Source organism: Lissotriton vulgaris, chromosome 7 (assembly GCF_964263255.1).
Source record: "Lissotriton vulgaris chromosome 7, aLisVul1.2, whole genome shotgun sequence".
Lineage (NCBI taxonomy): Eukaryota > Metazoa > Chordata > Amphibia > Caudata > Salamandridae > Lissotriton > Lissotriton vulgaris.
In genome coordinates this window covers 1,084,893,260-1,084,911,540 of record NC_141695.1, presented here as the reverse complement: position 1 = coordinate 1,084,911,540, position 18,281 = coordinate 1,084,893,260, and the positions used below count along the sequence as shown (strand labels likewise).

At 45.8% G+C, this 18,281-nt stretch overlaps 1 protein-coding gene across 1 annotated transcript in view; it reads left to right on the top strand.

The window, feature by feature from the left end:
• The window catches only part of LOC147702957 (phosphatidylcholine:ceramide cholinephosphotransferase 2-like), a 214,185-nt gene extending 196,298 nt beyond the window's left edge, over positions 1-17,887 (top strand). Inside the window, exon 5 of the mRNA XM_086931531.1 lies at positions 17,708-17,887. Within this exon, the coding sequence (XP_086787657.1) occupies positions 17,708-17,887 (180 nt within the window). The remainder of the gene's footprint in view (positions 1-17,707) is intronic.
• Positions 17,888-18,281: the final 394 nt, after the last annotated feature.

The following is an 18,281-nucleotide window of genomic DNA, read 5'->3' as shown; positions in this document are numbered from 1 at the left end:
AGTACCCTGGACCTCTGCAAGGGGTACTGGCAGATTCCATTGAGGGAAGAAGATAAGAAGAAAACAGCCTTTTCTACTCCCGACGGCCTATATTAATTCACAATGATGCCCTTCGGCCTTCACGGCGCTCCCGCTATTTTTCAAAGAGCCATGAACCTCGTCCTGCAACCGCATTCCCGGTATGCGGGAGCGTATTTGGATGATATAATCATCTACAGCGATGACTGGAGGCAACACCTACATCACCTACATAAAGTCATCTCGTTCCTGGGTTCATACGGGTTCAGCATTAACCCAGCAAAAACCACCCTTGCGGCACAAACCGTTAAGTACCTGGGTTATTTATTAGGTGAGGGAGTAATCCGACCCCAGAACAATAAAATCACAGCCATCCAAGCAATCCCCTTTCCAAAAACAAGAAAAGAGCTACGTGCATTCCTCGGTCTCTTGGGATACTACAGGAGATTTATCCCTGACTTTTCCCAGACGGCTGCCCCACTAACCGATCTCTTAAAAAAATCGACAAAGGCCGAAGAGGCACTGAAACACCCTGACTTGCGTATGTTAAAAGCTTTCCACCTCCTGAAACATTCCTTGCTGTCGGATCCTGTCCTTATCAGTCCATATTATACCCTGCCGTTCATCCTTCAGACCGATGCGTCTGATCAAGGTTTGGGGGCTGTTCTGTCCCAACGCGACCACAATGGAGACGAACGACCCATCCTGTTTCTAAGCCGCAAGTTGTTTCCAAGGGAGATGAACTACGCGGTCGTAGAAAAAGAGGCACTGGCCATTAAATGGGCTATAGAAAGCCTCCGCTACTATCTAGATGGACGGGAATTCATCCTGTATACCGACCACTCCCCCTTGGAATGGATGGCCCGCAACAAAGGACATAATGACCGGGTGTTACGTTGGTTTTTGTCCCTCCAACCCTATAGGTTCAAGACATTTCACAGGAAAGGCGTTGAACAGGGTAACGCCGACTACCTTTCAAGATACCCTCCCACTACAGGAAGGACAGCTAGGGAAAGGGGATGTGAACAGAAGGTGGTCCCTACCTTGCACAACCCGATGCTTCCCTCAAGGTCCCGAGACTCCTGGACCGATCCGACGGCGTCCCTGGCAACCCGGACACCATTGTTTTCTTCCTCATTGCAGGACCCAATCCGGAAGGACCGGAAACCGGAAGGATTCCTGAGTGACCCCGGAAGTCCCACCCACTACCCAACGACGGATGAAAGAAAAGAAGGAAACGACGGCGGCAGGGTGTGCAGAGAGTTCGACTCGTGGCAGAAGACGGACGGCGGCACCCCTGTAGAGCGGAACGAAGAAGGAGAAGACAACGAGGTCTGGACGGAGGACTAGTGGAGTCCTGTGGAGGACGCTGGAGAGCGGCCATAGCTCGCGGGAGAGCTACGGCGGGACCATGTGAGTAACAAACCCCTCCTGTTTAATTAGAGTGTGAATAATCCTAGTGTAAACTGCCCTCACAACCCCATCTAGGACTCACTGAGCACTGTATATAGTATAAAGCCACCCTGACCACTGTAATTAGAGTAAAGCACTTCTTCACGATCTGGCACCTGTACGATACGCCTTGCACTGACTCTGTCCTCCGACACCCTCCTCTTCTTCCCGACCGTATACTCCCCTCCCCACCTTCCTCACTGTCTGCTTTTTCTTACGCACTCCCGGTGACGGCATTAGGTACCCGTACCGTTTGGAACGGTCAGACTAACGGTCCTTTTTCTATCTCTCCTTGCACGCCTCCGAGGAACCACCACCCGTGGAAGGAGCAGGAGTGCCCTGGTGGACGACGCCCCCTCTACATCCACCCGTGATATCAACCACATCCAGGAGCCATCTGTGGGACCTGCAACTACGGACCTTCCGTGTCGGAGACACCCCTACCAGACTCTTGTCTACCCTTGACTTTGTGCCCAACCTAATAAACAGACATAGCCCACTATATACCGCCTCCACGCCTGTTTTTCCGGCCCGCACTCGCCCCACAACAACAATCCATCACCAGGGTTCTATCCTTCAGTATATATGCAACATAGCTTTTTTCAGTTTTATTTAACACCCTATACTCCTTCTGTCAGACTCTGAGAAATAGGACAGGGTAAGGTACAGGTCACTAACTAGAGAAACATTATTATAAGGGGTCCTAGTAAATTCACTCCACCGTCTCTCTAAGGATTTTGAAAAATATACATATATATACAATATCGCACATATATTATGGACGTGTCCAGATTTTAAAGATGAGAGAGTTTTCCTGTTAAACCATTTGTTTAATTATCTACAAACATGTACACAGGCCTTTATAAAATATATGTATCATGCACACGTCCAGCTTACCTTTTGGTCTATTAACTATTTTACGATAGTTGAAAAACGAAAAACACTCTTAGTAGTTAATGGGGAAGAAGATCTTGTATCTGTCACCCTAGCCTCTTGGGTGTTAATTAATTTTTACATGATGAATTTTGAGATAATTTTTACCGAAGCTTGGGTCAAATGGGCATTGTTTTAAATGAATATTTGCTCACATGTATGTCACTGGTTGTTCCTCCATTGTTTTAATGAACTTGAAATTTGTATAATTTGGGGCATGCATGCTGTGTTTTCGTCTACTGGGGAGCTAGTCAAGTGGGACTTTGTTTTCTTTCTAAAAATCTCCCAAAATGATCGTAAAATCACGTAAATAACGATGCACACACACTTTAGGAATTCAATGGCAAAATATATAAGCCCCATTTTAAATTATGGTAGGGCTAGCAAAACCGGGCATTGTTTTTTCTTTATTATTCTCCTAAAATTACTTGAATAAATTTGCCTATGTCCCTTTAGGAAATTAACTTGTTGGGGGAATTAGGCTCTGTTGTTAACCTATCAACTTTTATTTATGCCTTAATTAGCAGATTCATTTTGCACAGGCCCTTAATAATTTATCTATGGATGTATCATAAGCCGTCTTGCTTCTATAGAGAAGTCAGTAAAATTTGGACCTGCACTCGTTCCAGCAGTCCTCCAAAGTAATTTTTCCCTTTATCTTTTCTTGACATGTATGTCTCATTTGTCAATTCATTTGAATAGTTTTAGGCATGCATTTTATGAATCTATTTGTATATAGTAAGAATGTTTAAGAGGTTTAATTGTAATATGTATATTGTAAGATTTCTAATGAATCAAACAATAAATATTTTTTCACCTGCATAGATATCTTTTTTTTTTAACTTTCTTTCTGTGTTTTACATTGTTACAGTAGATTAGAAAAGGAGTATAAAAGATCAAAAAAACATAGAACCCAGTCAAACATGCCGCTTGCCATATACATCCCCAGCACTACCTATGACACATAATACAGTTGGCATAGATATAAATATTGCAATAGTACATACTGTTGCATGAAACCTAAACACAATCTTTGTCTGCAACAGACTCTCATACATCACCCACATGAAAAATAAATTAAAGGAAAACAGTATTTAAATCCTTTAAGAAATATTTAAGGTCATCAGGCAAGACTCTCTGCAAAGCTGTCCCTATCAAGGGCACCCCTGAAAGGATGGGGCCCTGGTCCACAGTCCACTTTGCCCATGTCTTAAAACGTCTCTGGGTCTCTCGGTTTAATTACATCTCGCACCCATTACTTGATAAATTGCTCTGCTGATCTGCCTACTGCATGTTCTGGGAAGCCCAGAAGTCTAATGTGAACAACAAGGACCCCCTGATCGGAATTATCAGTTCCTGTGACAGGGACAAGAAGCTTGTGTGAATAATAGCACAATTCTAAAAAGCAAGTGGGAAGGTTATTGACATAAAAAGATACTAACGAATGTATTCAAATATAAAAACTATATTCCATTTAATAAATATTCATGTAAGAAACACATACATTACATACATAAATGTTAATTAAAAAAGTATAACAAAGACCCAAAAAGCATATTTTATAGAGTTATCATAAAAATTACATAATCATTAAAAGAAGTTCAACAAGTGGCAAACAATATTTTCTCGACGCGCGTTTCGGCGTTACTGCAAACGCCTTCTTCAGGAGCCAAAATTTTGTATCTGAAATATACAGTTAAAATAAAAATCAAAAATACATTCAATTACATAAAATTTAAAAAGGTGTCATTTACTAACAACATATCATGTAAAGCCTAGTTTGTTTGACTCATTCAAAACAGGAAAATAGGACAAACCAGTAAACTAAGCTAAATCACAAATTTCACCTTCCCTACTTGCTATAGCAATATAATGATTGCTTAACAAAATACAACGTTAATCTTCATATATTTGAGCAGTTGCTACAAAGCTCCAATGAGCTATGAGATAAAGAAAGAGGGGGAAAAGAATAACCCACCGAAGCCCAGAAGTCTAACATTATCGCAACGGGCTCTCCCCTCCGCGTCTTCCACGTGGGCCTCCAGTTTCCCTGTCCTGGAGAGGACATAGCCATTTGCTTTTGTAGAGAGATAACTTCCAACTTGAGAAGACCAATGGTTTGCTTAGCCACATGTACTTTCTCATAGACTTTGCGTAGGTCTGCAAGGAGTAGACTGGCCTCTATCGACACCGTTTCTATCTTCCCTTCCAGCGCCCTAGAGCCCGGGATTTCCATGAAAATTTCTACCCTGAAAGGTTCCACCACCTGTAATTTGGTCTAGGATCACGGCAAGAGACCCCTTGGCGCATCTGTCTGTAATTGCTCATTTGGGACGTTGTATAGTGCTCCATCTTGTTCCCTGACAGGGGCCCTGAGGCCTACCCCTACTCATGGCAGTCGATGCTTTTGGTCAGTTACAACCCCAAGGTGAACCCCGGGGGGGGGGGGGGATAACAGCACAGCAGCAGCCTGTCAGGACAGTAAAGTCTCTGTTTTGCAGTGGAGGCAACCCACTTGAGTCACTGCCAGGTAAGTTGCACTCACCTTCCACCTTCAAATGTCCGCTTGGAATAGCCACCAAGAGGCAGCAACAAACAGGCCGCACCAAAGGCTATTTCCAGTGGGGGAGAGATCTATACTCTCCAGGGGATGTTCCTCACAACATACAGTCAGGCTGGATCGCAGTGCTTCCAAGGATCCCAGATGAAATCACTGCACCTGAGCCAACCTTATCCCCAAAAGAGGTGAGAGTAGGGCACAGGTCTATAGTACCTTGTGGCCAACCGCAACACAGTATGTCTCATGAGGCACCACTGATGCAGACACACTCACCGGCAGTGCATGAGCCCCGACACCACCCTCAAACTCTGCCTCAACCACTCCTTTCAGGCCCATCGGGCCAATCAGCAAGGCTGTCATGGACCCTGCTCACTCCTTCGGGGAGCTGCCTCTATTCTCTTGGCTCCTATTTGTTGGTCTGGGGATCTGCGGTGCAGCAACAATCCCTGGTGGCTCCGGCCACTGATGCAGGTCTATCATACCTAGAGGAGAGAGAGAGAGAGAGTCGCTGGCTCCACAGAGCCCCGGCACCAGTTTAGCACTAGGCCGTGACTTCCAGGCCCCTCACCGCACCTCCAGGGCTGACCCATTATCCAGTATTAGGGGTGTCTTTCATAGATTCACATGCCTGAATCATTCCCCGTCGTCGAGATGGGAGCCTTCGGTACATAGAAAAGTAATGTCCTATAGACATACATAGAGAAAAATAGGCATAAGGGCCTCACCTTAGTAGCCTATCCTTGTTCTTATGTAAAAAGGACCAAACTCTTAGAGCCAGCCAATCAGCTATCACCTCCCTCTAGAACCTTCCTGACAGGAGCCTCAGTCTCTCAGATTTTCTACCGCACGTTGTGCTAGGGAGTCTCCAGCCTGAGTTCTCCTCAGGATCTCTTCAAAACCAACTTGTTCACTTTTAAAAGTGAGTTCTTTCTTCAAAATCTTGAACAGGATTACTTCAAGCCACTTATCACTGCAGTAAGTGATTTATTTCTTCAAAATTCTGGCATGTCTGAATCCCAGAAGAAAGCCCTTTTCAGGGCCTGCTCTTCATGTGGAAAGAAAAGGCTACATGTTGAAGACAAACATGACCTATGCTTATATTGCCTTTATCCTGAACACGTACCTAAAGACTGTAAGATATGTAGGTCTTTCCCTAACAAGACCTTGAGAGACAGAGAAGGTCGCCTGCTCATCTGGCTGGACAGGCTTAAAGAGAGGGAGAATGTGGAATCCTCAGAGGGAAGCTTTTCAATGACCTCAGAAGTCTCCCTGAAGAGGCCAAGGGTGGCGTCCCCTGGCCCCTCAGACACTCCTCCTATGAAGGCACAAAAGAAGTCTTCAGAGGCAAGATCGACAAAATCTTCAGTGTCTGTTAAGGATTCTCAGGCTTTTAAGAAGCCTACGCAGTCGTCCAGCAAACTTGCGACATCCTCCTCGGCGCAAAAAAGTGTTGTGGCGCCAGTTTATGTCTCCACAGCGACGACGACTGTGTCGACGACGACGGCGTCGTCAGTTTTCTCGTCGACGACGACCACTCCTTCATCGTCATCAGCAGGTAAACCTATCCCATCTATAATACTGCTGAAACCGTCGTCGACGTCCAAAACCTCGTCGACGACGAAGATTGCCCCGCCGCCAACGACATCGTCGATGAAGAGCCCCCCGTCGACGGGAGTGTTGACGACGAAGACGTCGACGACGAAGGCGTCGACGACCAAATCATCGTCGACGAGGAATGAATCATCGACGAGCGCATCGTCGATGAGCGCATCGTCGACGAAGGTATCTTCGACGAAGAAAATATCGTCTACGGAGACACCGTCGACGAAGGTCATGCCGTCGACGAGGGTACCGTCGACGGGGGAATCGTCGTCGACATTGGTCATTGCTGAGCCGTGGAAGAAATCCAAGCTGATAGACACGTTGTCTTTGACTCTGCCACCGTCGACAACACCAGAGACGACGGCAGGGGCTCCTGCAAAAGGTTCTGTGTCTGGCAAACTGACCAAGAAGCAGATTACACCAGAAACAACGTCACCAAGTAAGGTGCAAATTCATTTGCCTGCGGACATTCTCCAGAGTGATGAATCTGAAGAAGAACTCCTGGATCAGGCTACTTCCCTTTCAGACCTTCACGTGAAATGTCAGAGCACGGACGAAGAACAGGATGAGATGAGCTACCAGGAACACTCTTTCCAAGCTCATGTTCGCACAGAGGTCACCCCGATGGTATGCCTTCCCGCTTCAATTGTAAATGACCTTAAATACCTTATCCAGGACTACAAACAACGTTTCCCGGAAACACCGGCAACTGAGACAGGGGGCCCGACGCCTGCTACAAAAACACCAGCAGCAGCCCCAAAACAGACACGGCCAACTGCTCAGGTCCACCATGAGAACGTGCCACCTCAGGTGATAGAATCATCAGATGAGGAGGCTGAAGAAGTGGAAGAGGGGGAAGTCCAAGAAGACCAGTCGGATCACGAAGAGGAGGAAGAGTATGTGACATCTTCCCCAGCTTCACCCCAACCGCGCCAGGCAGATTCACCGCCAGTGGACATTGGCGGTTTCCATAGAATAGTGGAAAGAGCAGCGAAGCGATTTCATATGGTGATGGAATCAACTGAGACCGAGTGCTTCTAACATAACTTCAAGGAGCAAACAAAGAAAACAACAAAGTCTATTCCAATATTAGAATTTCTCTGGGACCAGGGAAAGAAACTGATGCTGACGCCGGCCTCTGTACCTGCGGTTGTTCCACGCCTGGATAAAAAATGCAAAGCTCCAACCACAGCGCCAGCTTGCCTTAATGGGCACCCAATACCGGATTCGGTCGTAACCCAGGCGGCCCAAAAGAATTCTCGCAACCCTTCCTCTCCTCTGTCAGCCCCACTGGACAAGGAAGGCAGGAAGTTGGACACAATCGGTAAAAGGTTTACAACGACATCGGCCATGACCATCAAGGTGGCCAACTCCATAGCCCTGTTGGGTAGATATAGTCCCATATACAGCGGAACTGCCAGACACAGTTCAGGAGGAGGTCAAGGCACTGCTTACGGAGGGTCAAACCTCGGCAGCTGAGATCATTGATTGTGCCATAGCTGTAGCCATGACGGGCTTTTGACAACTAGCTGGGGCAGCAGTCCTGCGCCGTCAGGCATGGCTTAAGGCAACATCATTCAGACAAGAGGTGCAGACGAAGGTGCTGGACATGCCCTTCGACGGCCAACACCTTTTCGGGGACAAGATTGACGAGGCGCTCCAAGCGATCAAGAAAGACACTGATACTGCTAGAGCACTTGGTACTTTGCAGGCAAGGAACCAGTCCTTTTGAGGCAACAAATTCAGGGGCCAGTCCTCCTACAGGGGATCCTATCAAAATAGGTCCTCGTATTCCTACCAGAATAAATCCCAGTACCAACAGAAGCAGCAACAAGGTCGTCAGACTTCTTATGGGAGGTCAAACTTCAGGGGCGGAAACCAGAAGAAGAGCACTGGCGGACGCCAGTGACCAATTACTCCAGCCAGTCCAGCAACTATATCCCTCATTAAAGATTGGAGGAAAATTGACCCATTTCCTAAACAATTGGCATCTTATCACCACAGATCGGTGGGTACTTCAATTAATAAGATTCGGCCATTCCCTGGAATTCACCACCATCCCACCTGCAACCCCTCCCCGCAGGCTTCCGCACAAACATCTACGCCTGCTGCTCCAGGAAATTTCTGCGATGATGAAGAAAGGAGCGATCGAGCGAGTTCCATCGTCTCTAAGAGGGAAAGGATTCTATTTCCGCTTCTTTCTTATACGCAAGAAGGAGAAAAAGTGGAGGCCCATACTAGACCTCAGGGCACTCAACTCTTTCCTGAAGAGTCAGTCGTTCAGGATGGTGACGATCCAAGAAATACTAGGCATACTGGAAAAAGGAGATTTCATGACATCTTTGGATCTCCAGGATGCCTACTACCACATTCCGATCCTCAAGGGCCACAGAAAATTCCTGAGATTCGAGGTGGCAGGACAGCACTACCAATTCAAAGTCCTACCGTTTGGCCTCAAATCCGCACTGCGGATTTTCACCAAGTGCCTTTCACCTGTGGCAGCTTTCCTGCGTCAAATGGGTCACCAAGTCTTCCCCTACCTCGACGACTGGCTGGTAAAGGCACCTTCAGCTGCAGGCGCGACCGAATCCTCCAACTCCTGCACCAATCTCTTTCAGCAGCTAGGATTGACTCTCGATCACGAGAAATCCTGCATGACCCCAACAAGAAACATCACCTTCCTCGGGGCGACCTTGAACACGGAATGCGCAAGGGCATTTCCTTCAAAGGAAAGGAAAAACAAAATATTATCTCTGGCCACGGCTGTGGCATCAATGAAGTCCCTAAGAGTTCGAACCTACAAATCACTCCTAGGAATGATGTCTTCTTGTATACTCCTCGTCCCTCACTGCAGACTCAGGATGCGCCCATTGCAAGAAGCCCTCACGAACCAATGGACACAGAGTACAGGTTCTTTCGAGGACATTGTGAAGATAACGCCACAAATATCCAAGAGTCTGGAATGGTGGAGAAATCACAAGAATTTGTCAATAGGACTACCATTCCTACTTCCAGCAGCACCTCTGGTGATCACCACGGATGCATCCCTGGAAGGCTGGGGAGCTGTCCTCCAGGACCTCCAAATAAGCGGCAAATGGACAAATCAGGAGAAACAACTCCATATCAATCTTCTGGAACTGAGGGCTGTGTATCTGGCACTACAAGCCTTTTTACCACGCATCCAGAACTCCCAGGTGCTCGTCAGAATGGACAACACCCCGACGATGCACTATCTCAACAAACAGGGAGGAACGCGTTCGCTCACTCTATCACACGAATCTCAGAAGGTCTGGAACTGGCTTGCACTCCATGGGATCACTCTCAGGGCGGACTATGTCCCGGGTAAGGACAACACCATTGCGGACGCCCTAAGCAGACAGAAATCTCTCTCCCACGAATGGGAGCTCGACAAGAGTATGCTGGATCGCATATTCTCAGAATGGGGAGTCCCAGGAATCGACCTGTTTGCCACCAAGGAGAACGCCAAATGCCCAAACTACGCAAGCTGGCGTCCCCAACCAAGGTCACTCGGAAATGCTTTTTCCATCGGTTGGTTCAGCGTATTTGCGTACGCTTTTCCACCATTTCCGATGATTCCCAGGGTTCTCAGGAAGATGAAGGCGGAGCCTTGTACCCTGATCCTAATTGCCCCGTTCTGGCCGAGGCAGCACTGGTTCTCGGATCTTTATCGCCTCTCCATCAGGACACCGATTCGTCTGAAGCAGCACCCGAACCTGCTGACAATGTCCAACGGGCAGGTGCAACACCCGAACCTGCAATCGCTCAGGTTATCGGCCTGGCTCCTGAGCACAGAGAGTTCTGTCATCTAAACATCCCGCAGGAATGCAGGGACGTGCTGGCAAAAGCAAGAGCGGACAGTACCAACAAAACGTACTCTCTAAAATGGAAATGATTCTGCATATGGTGTTTAGAGAAAGGCCTGAGACCACTCCATATCACACCCGAACAGATATTGCCATATCTACTGCACTTGGCACAGTCAGGATTGGCGCACGCATCGATAAAGGTGCATTTGGCAGCCATTTCACGATTTACCAGGACTTACAAGGGACCTTCCCTTTGGTCCAATAGGCTTATCAAGCAGTTCCTAAAGGAACTATATAGATCCTTCCCAAGACCTAGAAGGGTCCCACCGACATGGCACCTCAATTTAGTCCTCAACCAACTCATGAAGCACCCTTTTGAGCCCATTCATCGGGCATCCATCAAGTACATCTCATGGAAGACGGCTCTGCTGCTCGCTCTAACATCTGCCAGGAGAGTCAGCGAGCTACAGGCTCTATCCATTCAGGAACCCTTCATGCAGTTCAAACAGGACAGGGTGGTGCTGAGGACAAGTTCATACCGAAAGTGCCTTCAGACTTTCACCTTAATGAACCAATGGTTCTACGTTCCTTCTTTGCAAACCCTACCACCGCAGCAAAAAGGACGCTACACTCCTTGGATCTCAAAAGGTGTCTAAAATTTTACATAGACAAAACAAAGAGCTTCAGGAAGTCACCACAGCTATTTGTGGCCTACAGTAGGCCAAGGATGGGTATGCCTCTAACGAAACAGAGCATCTCAAGGTGGATCTCCTCAGCGATAGAATTCTGTCATGACAGAGCCGGACGGCCTTTGAGTGCTAATGTTAAAGCGCATTCCACCAGAGCGATGTCCACATCAGCAGAGCTGTTCGCTGGAGTGCCGATTTTGGACATATGTAGAGCGGCGACGTGGAAGTCACCGCACACCTTCTCCAGACACTACTGCCTGGATGCTGAACTTATGAAGGATGCAGCAGTGGGCCAGGCGGTGCTTCGCCATCTATTCCAATGAGGTGAGCCTTCCAACATCCCGCCATCCTGGTATGCACATCTCTTGCTGTTATGATATTTTGATGTATGCTAATGTTTCAAAGTCTTATGGTAATATGTGTATTATCTAAAATTACTATATAGCATGATTACATCAGAAATGTGCATAATGTATTGCTGACTACTCTGATTCAGGCATGTGAATCTATGAAAGACACCCCTAATACTGGATAAGAAACGCGTTACTTACCTGTAACAGCAGTTATCCAGTATTGGTGTCTTTCATAGATTCACATGCAACCCTCCCGCCTCCCCTGGAAGGACTCAGTTTCTCTCTAACTGTATTACGCCTACCTAGCTTGGTACGTACGAAAATCTGAGAGACTGAGGCTCCTGTCAGGAAGGTTCTAGAGGGAGGTGATAGCTGATTGGCTGGCTCTAAGAGTTTGGTCCTTTTTACATAAGGACAAGGATAGGCTACTAAGGTGAGGCCCTTAGGCCTATTTTTCTCTATGTATGTCTATAGGACATTACTTTTCTATGTACCGGAGGCTCCCGTCTCGACAACGGGGAATGATTCAGGCATGTGAATCTATGAAAGACACCAATACTGGATAACTGCTGTTACAGGTAAGTAACGCGTTTCATACATCTCAGAGGTCCGGAGTCACACCTCCTGTGCCCCTGCCAGCTCCAGAAACAGACGCACTGTATCACCAGGGTCACAGCACCAGCAGGGCACCTTTCAGGCACAGGCCTGGCACAGAAAACACCAAGCAGGTCCCACAGCACTCTCTAGTCAGGTAGGGCCCATGTAGCTGCCGGCCATGCCACAGTCAGCTTCCACTGCTGAAATCCAGTTGATTGTGGTTTGGGGGGTAAGAGAAGGACTCCCCAGTCGTTTCCCACCAGAGGACATTAAATATCAGCTAAGATTGGACAGGATTATGCAGAATATTAACGGGGCCCATGAGGAGCTCCTCAAAGACGTATCCTGTCGGCCATCTTGTGTGGCCACGCCCCCGCCTACATAGCTATCTCTAATATTTTAACATAGTTTGAGGTAGGGAATTTCACCAAAAAGTGATCCCTCCCTGGCAACTCTCCCAGAGTATCGAAAACCTCCCTCTAGGTATTGAAAGTGCCCCCTTGTCTAAAATCCCTTCTTACGAGCATCCTCTTTCAGAAACACCTACAGATGACACTCCATTTCCCGTACTCATATGTTCCCTCTCAGTGTACCTTCTCTACTCTGTTTTCCCACTCTTGGTGGGCTTTCCCTCCCTAAACTAACCTCTCATTCTGTCAGTTTTCTCTCTCGCGCAGTATGTATGTTCTTGTCCTCCGAGTTGCCTTACCTACTAACCTACATAGCTACATTCTTCTCGTCTGTATCCTCTAACCCCAGCATACCAGATATCTCCTTATAGGTCACAACATAGTTTACATGTTTAGTCAATGCTTGCCAGCCTTTGTCTATACCTATAGTATCTTTCGGATGTTTTTCACCTTATGGGTGTTTTACGTTGTTGTGCCTCACAGTCCAATTAATCTGCAACCTCCAGCCCCCTTCTCCTACAACCAAATAGGTTATTTCCCTTCATTTTCCCTTTATTAACATTCGCTCTTTAGTTTATATTAACGTGTTGCTCTTTCATAGCTACGTTTGTATGCCAAATTGTGGTGTTATCAATTGTATCGGAACTGTTGCCTTACCGCTTAACATGATGACATTTACTCCCTAATCTGTTTCTGTTCCTCACCTGTCTTCTTTATTTGATCATCCTGTTTTGCTGCATGAGTAGCGTCTACAGTGCTTCTCCTAACTCCTCCTTATAACTATTTTTATTGTATGTCTTTTCCCTTATTTGGCTATTCCCAGCTCTCGTTTTCCTGCCGTCATGATTCAACGCATCTGTAACCTTCCTGCTCCTTTTCTTCATGATCAATTATGCTTTTTATGTTAATGCTCCTCTAATAAACTATATATCTTTCCCTCACCTCATACTTTATTCCCCTACTCCTATCTTCTTTACTTTCAATAGTGCCCTTCCTATTCACACTGTGCTCTATAAATATATGATCTCTGTTGTGAACATGTTTTTCTATTTTATAAAACCAATATGCTGCAGACACTTTGTATTCTATGATGATGATATTCATTTCTGATCCACCATAGATCTACACTCTACCTGTTGCAATTTTACTCTATTTCCTCTTTAAATATTATGACAATCAATTGTTTATTGACTTAAGATCTATCTGTCAGTTTAGGCCACCCAAGTAAATTGCCTGGCTAACCTTTATGTCTTGTCAGTTCACTTTTACAGCTTTCTGAAACTGCTATAAAAGACAGCACATTGACACATAAAAAATAAAAATCCTGGTATAACTTTGGGTAATGCACATCTTTCTACTTATCGCCCCATTTAACTAACACACGTGTTTCCTAACACTGCCCCCCTCCCCTCTATTCTTCCATGTTTCACAGAGTAGTTTTGTGCACATTTTGTTCATTTCCCTTGTATAAAGACCGTTTCCGTTATCTCTATTTATAGATCTCAGAACCATTAATCCACAATAATTACTTCCCGTCAGCTCTTTTAATATTATTGGTTCTGCTTGACACCTGATACCTTTCTTTTAACATGCAAAATAGTAGAATTAACAAATGCCCATGCCACTTTCTTTTTAAAATAATTAAAGGCACTGACTTGGGTTTAAAAACAAGGCACTAGAAGAACACAACCTATAATAGGAGTCTATCCTGGCCTCATGGGCAGTTACTTTGGACTAAGTGGTGTAAAATATTTCCCAGAATGAAGGGGCAAAAGGGTAGCTCTCCTGTAACAAGCAGGCTTTGGTACTTACAGGACGGTCACATAGGGGCTTATTTACAGGAGCCCTGCGTCACTTTTGCACCCTGTAAAGTAATACATGAGTGTCGCAAAGGCTCTCATTTCGATTTATGAAGCCATGCAAGGCCACCCTCAGTGGCTTTGAGAGGCCTCATATATCATGAGTAAGCCTAAAAACTATGGGCCCATCTCTCTCTTGCCTTTTCCTGCTAAAATTGTGGAACGAGTGGTGATTAGCACCCTTTCCAAACATTTGGAACATAATTTACTGGAGGAGGTTCAGTTTGGGTTTCGGCCGTCCCATTGCACCGAGACGGCCTTGGTGACCGTGATGGATGAACTTCGGAGGCGGGCAGACAGGGGTCAGGCAGCAGTACTTATTCTGCGTGACCTGTCTGCTACCTTCGACACGGTCAACCATGGAATCCTGCTGAGAAGGTTGAGAGAGATGGGGGTGACGGGCTGTGCTCTGAGGTGGTTCCAGTCTTTTCTACTGGACAGACAGCAAGCAGTGTCCCTCTCCCCCTACCAATCTACTTTTACTAAGTTCTCGCATAGCATACCGCAGGGGTCGGCCATCAGCCCTATCTTATTTAATATCTATATGAAACCCCTTATTGCGGTCATCAAACAACACAATATTAATATCGTAAATTATGCTGATGACACGCAGCTGATACTCTCCCTTGAGGGAGATCAGTCAACTTCAGTGGAAGTGTTTCATAGCTGCCTGCAGGACACGGCGCTCTGGCTGAAGGAAAACTTGCTGCAATTTAATGCTGGCAAGACGGAGGTGCTCTACTGTGCTATGGAAAGGGTTCCCTCCGGGTTGCCTAGTAATTTCTGGCCCATCGACACCTCGACTGTTATTCAGCCTGTAAAGACAGTTCGTAATCTGGGCGTTATATTCAATAGTAAACTTACTATGAGGCTCCGGTGACGAAAACAGTGAGCTGTTGTTTGGCCATTATCAGATCCTTGTGGAAGATTTTCCCTCCGGCGCGTGCGCTAATAGCACATAGCACTATTCTTAGCTGATTAGATAATTGCAATGCCCTGCTTCTTGAGTCTCCAAAATTTTTTCTTGATAGGCTGCAGAGGATTCAGTCAACGGCAGCCAAATTAGCGCTAGGCTGGTCCAGAAGGTCCTCTTCTTCTTTGGCCATGGCTGAGTTGCATTGGCTCCTGCTGAGACAGAGAGTTCAGTTCAAGTCTCTTTGTTTAGTGTTTAAAGCCCTGCATGGGCTGGGGCCTGTCTCCTTTTAGAGAAAATTCAAATGGTATGTCCCTACCACAAGGGGGAAGTTGGTAAAGATACCTAGATTCAGGAAAGTCAGATCAGGCGGCAGATCCTTTGAGGTTACAATTGCTAAACTGGAACCCATTGCCTCTGGAGCTTAGACAAGTCAGTGACCTCCTTCCTTTTATAAGGAGATTAAAAACATGTTTGTTTCCGAAGACTTATGGTTGTCTGCAGTGGGACCCAATACTTTTGTTGTTACTCTGAATTGCCAGCGCCAGGATGCCTTCTAGGTGACAGTGCGCTTTAGAAATATAATAAATAAAATATTCACTGTGTCACCTTACTCTGCACCTTGGAGGCGTTCCATGGGCGTTGCGGCGGGTTTTCCGACGCAACACTCATGGAATTTGACTCTGCCCCAGATATACAAAGTGATGTAAAGCTGGGGAAGCGCCAAATCCATATGTCTCCCGAGGTGAGGTGAGGTGAGGTGTGGCGTAACGAGGAGAAATATGTTTATTTCTTCTCGTTTCTTCCTCTTTCCATGTGTAGTGCAATCTGCAGCACACATGGAAAGAGGAAAATGCATCTTAGGATTGCTTTTGAACAGGAAGGTGCCCCTTCCTGCACAAAAACAATCCTATATGCAACAGAGGCACTCTTGCACCATGGTGCAATGTTGCCTACATTGGCCGAAACGATACCACCACAAGGAGAAAGGAAAGAATTACACCATATTAGTTAAACACGGTGCAGTCCTGCCCTTTCACTTTGGCGTAGGGCAGCCCAGCAAGCAAGGTGTCTTGTTGGCTACCTTATGCCAAAATCCCATTAATAAGCCCAACAGTATTTAAATATGCAGTTTTATTGCAGCTCATTCACATCTTTATCAAGCACCTAAACGGTCTGCTTCCTTATTTGATACCTGTGCATTTGATGTTAATTGTGCAACTAATTTTAAATCTGATGTGCACATTTATAACTAAATTACCTCTAATTCCACGGTTACAATTCTAACCTTACACCTGGTATATTCATTACCTACCAGACGAAAAGGAGCAATAAAGCAAGTTCTGAGGGCTTCTACATCATATATAATTTGAAAACGAATGCTTGGCAAAAAAGAAACGGGGTTATGACATAGTAAACTGTGCTCCTGGGTCTAGCTGAACAGGTGCACTTTTCAGGCAATACCAGCTTTTAAAGATTTACTTAGAGCTCAGATTTTCACAGGGAACATTCTCCTTCAACTTGAAACGGGGACTTTCTAAAGGAAGTGTCTAGGACATCCTGGTAAAAACCACATTGAAGTCGAATAAAATGTGGGTTGTGATGTGTTTTTTATTTTTTCTCGAGTTTATGTTAGCTTGGCACCTCTATTTACATTTCCTGGGAGGTCAGAGCTGATGTTCCAAAGCAACCACCGAGCTGGCCAGGTAGTACATACTTCTAAAATGGAGCTGTATATAGTGCACTTCGGAGCCGTCACTTGTTGTAAGGTCTCACTGGTGGTTGTAAAAACAGTTCCTGCATATTTAAAGAGCGCTGATGGTCACCATGTAGAGAAGTGTGGCTCAATGATTAGAGCGGCAGACCCTGATGCAGAGGTGTAGCCCGGGACCAGGGTTCAATTCCCCACCTCGGCGGGGCTTGGGCTCAAAAATTCCACAGACCTGATAATTCTCGCCTCGGTGCCTATTCCAATCATGGAGTCCCACTCTGCAACTCTAGGCAATAGCTTGCTTAATCTCCACAACGGCCCCCACAACGCTATGGATGCCTGGCCTCCACCTTGGGGGTGCCCAGGAGTGGACGCCTCACAGGGAAAGCCAGGATGGGTTCCACAGCGGTATTCGTACAAGCGCCTTGAGACCTTTGCGGGTGAGTAGTGCGCTAATCAATTTACAATTTTACCATGTAAGTGATATGTGCAGTCCAAGGTCTCAGGTTTTGATTACAGCAAAAGTAGCTGGACTTTTTCCTTCAGGTTGAACCCATGTTGACGGACTCTGGGAGAAGACAGTAGTATAACATCCATTATTGTAAAGCGCATTAATGCACTATATCCTCTATTTAAGCACAATATTAAAAGTCATGAAATAAAATCACACATTGGTATGCTAATCGTGAACTTAGTTTTCATTAAGTGATTTTATGTTTACAAAACACCCATAACTCTATTTTTTTTAAATGTCTCCAATAACATATTTTTCCCATCCTACAGTGTCTCAAGACGCCTTCTGCTCATAACTGCCTTTCCCACGTATGGTGGTTCAGGGTCTTTCTCTTCTGTGAGGAAAATGTACATGGAAGCGTGCCACATGCCTACTCATGGCCTTTCTCCTGCTCTCTCTTCCAAGATTACTCATTTTTCAAGAACAAGCGGACATTTATCAATGGCTAAGCATTTCAAATTGAAAAATCTATTTAAAATAAAACGTATCTTTTTTAAAATGCGTTTTGACCTTATTTTCATTTCACGATTTCCTTGCCAGCAGAATTCATTCGAGGCTTTTCGATGCGAAAGTATGACATTGTTAGGCTATACTCCTTACCAAACTGTAAGTGTAAAAGTATGATTTACTACAAAAGTGTAAGTTACAACAAAAGTGCAGTTTGTGAATACCGAAAAGTAGTGAACTTGCTCAAAATTGTAAATTAGCATTATGAATCCGGCACTGTGTGTAGGAAAAGCTGCTGTACATATTAAGGAAGGCATATCAAAGGTGTTCAAATATGCACAGTGCACAGTATTCCTAATCCAAATGTAGTGATTGCAAAGTGTGTATGGCACATTG